The 9482-nt window shown below is 42.5% G+C and overlaps 1 protein-coding gene across 8 annotated transcripts in view; it reads left to right on the top strand.

Annotated features, from left to right (window-relative positions):
• AGK (acylglycerol kinase) overlaps positions 1 to 9482 on the top strand; it is a 92450-nt gene that overhangs the window by 26494 nt on the left and 56474 nt on the right. For 7 of the 8 annotated variants that reach the window (XR_009565245.1, XM_030854028.2, XM_060305212.1 and 4 more), the window contains 2 exons: positions 6108 to 6147; positions 9002 to 9081. The exons of the other annotated variant lie outside the window; for it this stretch is intronic. Coding sequence is in view for 6 of the 7 variants with exons in the window: in XM_030854028.2 (XP_030709888.1) it covers positions 6108 to 6147; positions 9002 to 9081 (120 nt within the window). In the remaining variant the exon portion in view is untranslated. The remainder of the gene's footprint in view (positions 1 to 6107; positions 6148 to 9001; positions 9082 to 9482) is intronic. 8 annotated transcript variants of the gene reach the window in all.

Raw genomic sequence — 9482 nt, 5'->3', positions numbered from 1 at the left:
TCACAGGGTCTTCGTTTCACAATCAGATTCTTGACTCATTAGGAATCTGGAATTTCTGACACCAAACTCAGCCACTGGGACAGTCCTTATGGTGCTTCCTGGTGTACCAAAAGGAGTTCTTGACTTAGCCTTTCCAGAGGGTTCTAGTTCCATTACCCTCTCTGGCAAATATACACACGTGCGCGTGCACTCACACACACACACCTCCCTGGGTCTTCTTGATCTAGTAAAGTTCCTGTGACTGTTTGAAGTTTCCCCTCCTCTCCTGTCCTGCCCCACAATGAGCCCTCCTCTTGCCCTTTGGTGGTCATGACACTGAAGAACCATCCCAGCTGATCTCTTGGCTCAAGAATGCCAGATACTCCTACAAAGAATAACCTTCAGTTTATCCTCCAGAACAGAGTCTGCCTGTCTGGGCACAGGGAGTCAGTCTCTTGTGTTGAAACACTTGCCACTTATTTATTAAACAGTTATTTATTGAGTATCTTAGATTACCTACAAGAGTCTGTGCTCTGTGCTGTGGAAGAGAAAAGGGTGAATTATCCATGACTTCAAGACAGTTATAATGAAGGAGGAAAGATAGGACAAGCAGCTTTGTGTGTGGTGAGGTAAGGGTGTGGGTGGTATTGTTTGGCCTCGATTTTTTTTAAAGGGAGAGGGCATAAAATGACCACATCCTTGGAGGGGAAAAGTGCAGTCCACTCTGTCTTTTAGGAACAGCAAGGCATGCAGTTTGCCAAGAGTAGAGGCAACATCGAGAGCATGATGGGAGATAAGGGAGAGGATGCTTAGCCTCTTTCCTTGCTTGTCCACCACATCTTTCCTTTGGCTTTGAGATGAGGTGCAGTCTCCGTTTACTTGGGAGTCATTTGGTGTTCTCTGTGGAGGGTCCCAACGTGCAGGGTATGTCTTCCTGCTTCTGCTTCCACCTCCTCATGGAGATGATCTTATCCCCTCTCACCCCTCTTATTACCATGTGTATCTTTAGTCAAGAGCTCTGTCTGGAATTCCAGATGTTCCAGTTGTCCCCTGGAACCTTCCACCTGCTCTCTCATCACTGCCTCAGATCGACCAGTCCAAAACTAAACTCAGCTTCCTCCCTCCTCTACCTGTCCCTCCTCCTGCCTTCCATCTCTGTGACTTTTACCACCTTCCACTGCCTTCCACTGGAAGAAATGTGGGCCCCATCTTTGACCCCTCCCTTCTCATGGGTTCCCACGAACCAGCCCTTAAGTTTACCTCCAAATGTCTGCTGAGTCTGTCTTCTCTCCGTCCCCACTACCTCCATCCTGGCTCTAGTCCTCCTCGCTGACCTGCGTTCCTGAAGAATCCTCCCTGGCTCCCTGGATTCAATCTTACCTTTGACGCTTGCCCTCTTGACACTGCAGCCAGAATGATCCTTCTACAATGTAAACCTGACCATATCAGTTCTCTTCTTAAAACCCTTTAATGGCTTCTTATGGCCCTTAGGATGAAATCCCCATTCCTTAAATAGGTTAAGAAAGGCTCTTGGTCTGGCCTGTACCTGGCTCCTCCGTGGCTTCCTGCCTGCAGCTGTCCCGAACTGCTTTCAGCTTCCTACCTTGGTCGTGATCTAGCGCTTGCAGGCTTTTCACATTCTCTTTCCTCTGCCTGCATTCTCCTCCCTATTTTCGCCTGGCTACTTTTTATTTATCTCCCAGATCTCAACTTCACTGTCCTGTAAAAAGTCTTCTCTAATTCCTTCAAGGCGAGGTTAGATGCCCCTATTATATGCCTCTTTCATGGTGCACATAAAAGTCACATCATTTGATGATCGCCAATCGAATTGCCTTTCTTCCCTTCTAAAGTGTAAACTTCATGAGGATGGGGAATGTTGGGCTTATTCACTGGTATGTCCCAGACATCTAGCACAGTGCCTGGCATGTTATCTATCAAGAAACATGTCTTTTACTATATCACTGATATTTACCAAGAGCTATTCTTTGCCAGTGGATCCTAAGCTTCTTCAGGTCAGGACCAAATCTTGTTCATGGTGCTGTACCTGGCACCTTGTGTTAAATAAGTTTGTTTCACCAATCACTTTTGGGAGCTTTATTCCACCTGAACTTATTAAAAAAAATTATATGGTTGTAAATCTTAAGAGTTATATTAGACGAAACTAGGAAGTAATGTGATAAATTTAATAAATGTGCTATAATGTATACATCCAAAGGAGTATTACCCATTCAGTATTGTCTGAAATTAAGAAGAAAGAGCCTTATGGCACTTACTGTAGGGTTAGGTTGGCATGGGTTTGAAACCCAGCTCTCCCGCTTCTCTGAGCCTGGACTTCCTCATCAGTAAGATGAGACTATAATGCCTGCCTTGGCAAGGTTGTTGCAGAGATTAAAGGTTTATGAAAAGAACTGCCATAGTGTCTGGCACACAGTAGTAGTTCTGTGAATTTTAAGTTACTTTCTATTCCACCAATGCAGCCGTTACAGAAAATGTTTTTGAAATTTCTTTTTTGAAATAGTTTTTAGAGCTTTCTGTAGACCATCAGAATATGTCAATAGGAGAAATATTTTTTCCTTTGAGGATACGTTTGATTTTTAGATACAGTTTGGTTCAGAGAGCGTGATCAACATAGTTAATACCACTTTTGATATTTAAAAAATTAAGTGTGATTATAACGAGGATTTCTTTTCAGTGTCTAAATTGGTACATATTCTGGCTTTCTCACAGGTGGCATCGGCAGCACGCACGTTCCATTAGACACGGTAAAATCCAGGGAATTAACGATCAAAAAATCGATTGATATTGAATAGCAGGCTGATCAGGCAGTATTAGTAAGCTCGAGAGAGCTGAGATCTTGAATAATATACTTCATCACAAGTTTAACCATCAAAATTGTACTCCTAGCAAAAAAGAATTGAGGAAAAAAATGATCCAAGGTGCTACCCATATTCTTGTATATGTTTGGGGGTCTTGTGTTTTCAGCTGGGTCCACAGGCATCAGTGTGGCTGGTTCAGTAAGGAAGATGGTATCTACTAATGACCCAGGGGAGCCTGGCGCCCTCGGAGCCCTGTCCCTAGTAGGAAGAGGAGGAAGCTGGCTGGGGGAAATGGACAGGGGTGTAGAGATAGGCACTCAGCTTTTATAGCAGCATATACTTGTACAGGATAATCCACAGGATGTCTTTATAGGAAAAGAGTGGAGGCACAGGTCATTCTGTCTACTAGGAAAAACACTTTGAGGCAGGTGGTTGCAGGAAGACAGTCCTGTGAGGCTGGAAGTGGTGCCCCAGGCAGTATGGAAGCTAGACTGAGGGTTAGCCGAGCCCGGGGGAATCTGGTGACAATGCTCAGCTGACTACAAGGAACCCGGTTTTATTTTATGATCTGGCAGTCACTGAGGGCTCAGTATCTCACCTCGTCATTGTGCAGAAGGGCATGAGCATGAGGGATCAAGTCAACTGTAAAGGGTGACCGACATGTTAATTATTTTTAAATATTTTACTAGTTTGTACCCTGAATTTACCTCATCTTACATGTGTGTATATTTTGTTGATGTTAGAATAATTCACCGGGAGCAGTTGATGGAGGGGCATGCGAAGAGAAGAGCAGAACGTGAATATTTGTGACTCTTGGGTGGGGGAGGGGAGGGGAGCTTGTAGGACTCCCTTTGCCATAAGGTAGTAGGGAGCAGTGTCACTCAAGCAGGGGACTGAACCTGGCTGTAAAGGCGCCTTGTGGGGTAGACCTCACAAGGGATCGGTCCCCCTCAAATCTTCGTTGTAAAACCGTAAGTGCTTTTGAGGTACTGGTGTCATTATAATTGTAATGGGACATTGTCATTGCCCTTAGGTTTCAGGTGGGCAGCAGAGATACTTCCCCTTAGGGAAGAGACACCTTCTCATAGAAGCTGACTGCTCTGTGAAATCTAGGGGTCCTCCTCCAGCCTGGCTATGGAAGAAAAATCCATAGCCTTGGACTGCAACCATGGCAGAAAGCAAAAGATTGTTTAATTTTTTTAGTTCAAATTTAAATGTCAAAATTAGATTTGAATTACTATAAAAATGCAAAATTCAAGGTCTTTGATGTTATGAAAAAGGTCTAGACAGAAAATTTAAGTGAAATAACACTTTTCTCCTTTTAATTGTTTCCTATAAATTGTTTATTGGTCATGTTTTCTGGGTATTAGTTTTCTTAACTGTTGTTAACCAGGCTGAAGGCATTATCTTAGCAGTGCCAGCAACATGCATTAGAATTGACTCTTACAAGGAGAAGACTCTGGAACCCAGTAGGCAGTCAGCCATTTAAAGTGCTCTTAAGGTATAAGTGGCACAAACATTTTAGAAAGCTTTATGCTGAATAGATGAACATGTTCTGATAGAATGTTTTCATTTTTGCAAGGCAAAATTTTGCCTCATGCCCAAATTTTCTGTTTATGATATAATTGAGTATCTGACTGTGATATAAAAAATAAGAGATTTAGATCAGCGGTCCCCAACCTTTTTGGCACCAGGGACCAGTTTCGTGGAAGACAGTTTTTCCAGGGACCGGGTGTGCGTAGGGGATGGTTTTGGGGCGATTCAAGCGCATTACATTTACTGTGCACTTTATTTATTATTACATTGTAATATATAATGAAATAATTATACAACTCACCATAATGCAGAATCAGTGGGAGTCCTGAGCTTGTTTTCCTGCAACTAGATGGTCCCATCTGGGGGTGATGGGAGACAGTGACCCCCGATGTGTGTTGCTTATGTCCAGTCTGCTCCGTAAGATGCAGCTTAATTGTCACTTGCCACTCACTGATAGGGTTTTGATATGAGTCTGCAAGCAGTTGACTTATTATGGTCTCTGTGCAGTCAAACCTCTCTGCTAATGATAATCTGTATTTGCAGCCGCTCCCCAGCGCTAGCATCACCGCCTCAGCTCCACCTCAGATCATCAGGCATTAGATTCTCATAGGGAGTGAGCAACCTAGATCCCTCACACGTGCAGTTCACAGTAGGGTTCGAGCTCCTATGAGAATCCAAGGCTGCCGCTGATCTGACAGGAGGCAGAGCTCAGGTGGTAATGCGAGCGATGGGGAGCAGCTGTAAATACAGATGAAGCTCTGCTCGCTCACCCACTGCTCACCTCCTGCTATGTGGCCTGGTTCCTAGCAGGCCACAGACTGGTACCGGTCTGTGGTCCGGGGGTTGGGGACCCCTGATTTAGATAAAACACTAGCAGAAGCAACTACATATTAAATTTATCTCTGGCAAATGACCTGAATAATTTCTACTGGATAAGAAAAATGCAGGGTATGTGCATTCATTTTCTACTGCTGCCCTAACAAATTACCACAAACTTAGTGATCTAACACAGCACAAATTTATTATGTTATGGTTTTGTGGATTAGAGGTCCAACACAAGTCTCACTGGGCTAAAATGACGGTGTTGGCAAGGACAGCGTTCCTCTGGAGGCTCTGGGGTGAACCCATTTCCTTGCCGTCACAGCTTCTGGAGGGTACCCACACTCCTTGACTTACGGCCGCCTTCCATCTTCAAAGCCAGTGAGGTTGCATCTTTCTGACCATCCTTCCATGGTCATATTTGCTGCTGAAGTCTCTCTGCTTTTAAGGACCCTTGTGGTTTGATTGGGCCCACCTGCATAATCCAGGATTCTCTCCCTATCTCCAGATCCTAACTTAGTCACATCTGCAACATCCTTTTTGCCACATAAGATAACATTTTCAGGTTCTGGGATGTGGACATCCTTTTTTTTTTTTTCTTTGGCTGAGCCACGCAGCTTGCAGGATCTTAGTTCCCCAGCCAGGGATTGAATTTAGGCCCATGGCAGTGTAAGCACTGAGTCCTAACCACTGGACTGCCAGGGAATTCTCAGATGTGGACATCTTAGAGGGAGGAGGGATTATCATGCCTCCCATAGTACGGAAACCTAACACCGGGTTTCATTCAGAGAAAGTATTTTTCAAACGTGCCCATGATTTGTTACAGGTCTTAAGAAACTTTGACTTGGGTATTTTACAGGGAAGAGTTATACATATTTCTAAAAATGATGATGATTTGCTTGGATCTGAACCTACTTATTAAAGCTAACGTTCATTCTGTTTTGTTTACTTTGATAGTGATAACCTACTAAGGAGAGCAGCCTGTCAAGAAGCTCAGGTAATGCCATTTAATATGAAACAATTAAAACCCGCCTTATCTCCACTGTGCAGAAATCTCAGGCTGTTCCAGGGGGACTTGCACAGTGCCTTGCATCAGCGCAGCTTGGCTATTTTTTCCCCGCTATCGGGGTGAATCAGGCTGCCAGCCAACTCTGAATAGAACTGGAGGAGGTTAACAATCTGGTGAGGAGCAGTTCTGACGCCCACCCCTTTAGACTTGTTTACTTCTGGATTAGTCCAGAGAACACAGAACTGGACTGGTTGGCACTCTGGGAATTTGTTCATGTCTGCAGGTGTCCTTGAAGATCTGGCTAAAGCCCGAATCATCCCTAATCCGAATAACCCCCAAGGATATCAGTTCAGAACAGGTGTTACCTCTCAAAGTCAAATCTTCTTAAAACTGTTGATTCATATTTTTAAAGCCTGTCTCTTTAGCACAACTGATTCAGACCCTCTCCCATGATATTGCACTTAAATATTCATCTATCTAGTTGTAGCTGAATTTGTAGTTGTATTGCACTTAAATATTCATCTATCTAGTTGTAGCCTTTCAGGTTTAAGGCCACAATTTTGTTCTTCCCTCCCCTCCAAACGTGTGCGTTATACATTGCAGATTAATTTGCACGACTGAGTTGCCTTTTTGTTACGTCATTCAGGCATACGATGTCAGAAATACCAAAAAAGAAACATGAAACTAAAAAATGACAAAAGACGTGATGCATTTAGTAGGAGAGGTGGGTGGCAGACCTCATGTTTGTTTTTGAAATGTTTCCGTGGATGACAATGACAATAGATACTATTAATAAATTCCTCTCTTTAGTGATTCCCTAACTGTTCTAAATCCATGTTTCAAGAATTCGATTGCTTTGTTGTTTTTATCTCTTATGGCTCTAAGCTGTTTTGGAAATCAATTCAAATAAACTTTAATATTAAATTTGAGGTGATCTTTACCCCAAGCTAATTTTCCACTAGCAACTGGAAAATCCTCTTGGGAGGGGAAGGCTTTCCCCCTTGAAGGAAGAGTGGTCATGGGGTACTCCCTTTCTTGTGCAAAGTAAATACCTCCACCTCTGTTCTGAACTCCATCTCCTCCTACTTTTCCCACTGTTCTAACTCTCCACTTCCCGACACCCATTTAGCTCCTTCCATCTGAAAAAAGGAAGCGAATTCATCCTTATAGCCCCCTCCCTCTAGTTACTTTTCCTGTCTGTGTCCTTCCCTTTTCAGTCTAAATTCTTGAAAGAATATGATTTTTTTTTTTGCGGTACGTGGACCTCTCACTGTTGTGGCCTCTCCCGTTGCGGAGCACAGCCTCCAGACACGCAGGCTCAGCGGCCATGGCTCACGGGCCCAGCCGCTCCGCGGCATGTGGGATCTTCCCGGACCGGGGCACAAACCCGTGTCCCCTGCATCGGCAGACGGACTCTCAACCACTGCGCCACCAGGGAAGCCCGATTTTTTTTTTTAATCTCACATGAACTCACCTCATTGTAGTCTCATGTAAACCTGAGACATGAGTTGCAGGTAGATAAGACTTCTAGAGGCTAAAAACCCAGGACTAGGAGGAATAATCTAGAACTGTAGATCTGGAATCTGGCAGGTTAATTAAATCATTTCTGGCCAAATTCCAGAAATAGTATGGATAGAAAAAGAACAAATTACGATATTTAGAGATTTGGCAGCAAAATGTTAAGATCTAACTCAATAAGAGTGAAAACAGAGTAGTAATTATAACGTACACAGAAACTTTTTACAAAGAAATAGTATGTCTTTCTGAAGTATTCAGAAATAGAAGTTTATTTTTTTTAAAGCAAGAAATAGACAATGGTGACAAAGGATCTCCAGTGGGCTGTCAGGGAGGTGGTAGAGTTGGAGTCAGTTACTAAATAAAAATCGTGGTGTAACTTCCATTTTTCTCCTATATTTACTTTGTGCTTCTGTACTTAATTCTACCTCCTTGGCCCAGACCTACTTCCCACAATCTAAGACTCGCAATTTTGCCCTCTTCGGGGTTTTCCTATTCTCATTCCTTTTATTGACCACCTTCTCCTCCCGTTACTTCCCATTTTCACTCCTCGCATCTAGTCCTCTGGGTGTCGTAACTCTGCCTCATCATTTATTAGCTCTTTAGAGCTGATAGAGTAGAAGTTTGGAGTTAGATTCATATAAATTCTAGGCTTGTAATTTATTAACACTTTGACTTTGACTGACTTAATCTTTCTGAATCTTGGCTTTCTCATCTATAAACATGGGAATATTTAATACTTCCTTGGTTTCTAAGAACTAAGAATTAATATGTGTGGAAGTGGCAAATACTAGGTGCTTAGTAAATATTAATCACATTTCTTTTCCTGTACCAGTTGGTGCTACTTATCAAGGTTGCAAAGAAAGGAGGCAAATAGAGTATTAGATTTATTTTTTATGTGTATAAAGATACGAAGATTAACTGGTAACATGAAGATTCTTCATGAATAAGCTTTAGTAATAAGTTAAAAGAGAAAAAGGTTATATTCTGAAAACTGAAGACAAATTAAACTTCCCTTGTGACAGACTACGGACTTACTGGTTGTAATAAACCTAGTCATATCTTACAGAGAAAAGAAAAGTTACTTACCTTTAGTAGGTGAATGAAGCAGGGCGTTTTATTACAATATAAAATTCAGCTTATTTTCATTAAATAAAGGTGCACTTTTATTGTTGTTGTTTATGGTGGGGTTGTCAACATGAAATTTGTTTCCCCAGGGTAGACACCGTATCTGCCAGTAGTAAATTCTTTTGGAATGAAAGAATATCTGTGCTCACTAACTGAATAGACGGACATTTACTGAAAACTTCTCTTTGTTCCTTTTTAGGTGTTTGGCAGTCAACTTATTCCTCCCAATGCACAAGTGAAGAAGGCAACCGTCTTTCTCAATCCTGCCGCTTGCAAAGGGTAGTTCAGTCTGTGACTTGTTATAGATTTGGTTTTTCTAAGGGGAAGAGAGTCACAGAATACTAGGCAGCTGGTTGGATTGTGTGGAATTGGAGCTACTAGGTTCAGTACCCTTGTAGCAATAAGATTCAATTGTAATGTAGAAATCACGGTTAATCAGATATAACTGTAAAGCTAACTGATGCCTAGCTAACTGGTCTAATTGAAGTTTAATAATTATTCCAGAATTAACACTCTCAAATCAGTTTTATCTGCTTGGTGGTAGTCCCCTTGGGAACAACTTCTGCTGCTGTGATGTAAATTATGAGTCCATCTCTGTTACAGGATGTTCAGAGATTGCCAAAAGCACTGTGGCCTTGTGAGGTCAGAAACATTCTTTCCCAAAGTGGTGAATGTAGAGT

Source organism: Globicephala melas, chromosome 9 (genome assembly GCF_963455315.2).
Source record: "Globicephala melas chromosome 9, mGloMel1.2, whole genome shotgun sequence".
NCBI lineage: Eukaryota > Metazoa > Chordata > Mammalia > Artiodactyla > Delphinidae > Globicephala > Globicephala melas.
Note: the sequence above shows the minus strand (reverse complement) of the source record. Positions and strands in the feature narration are given on the sequence as shown.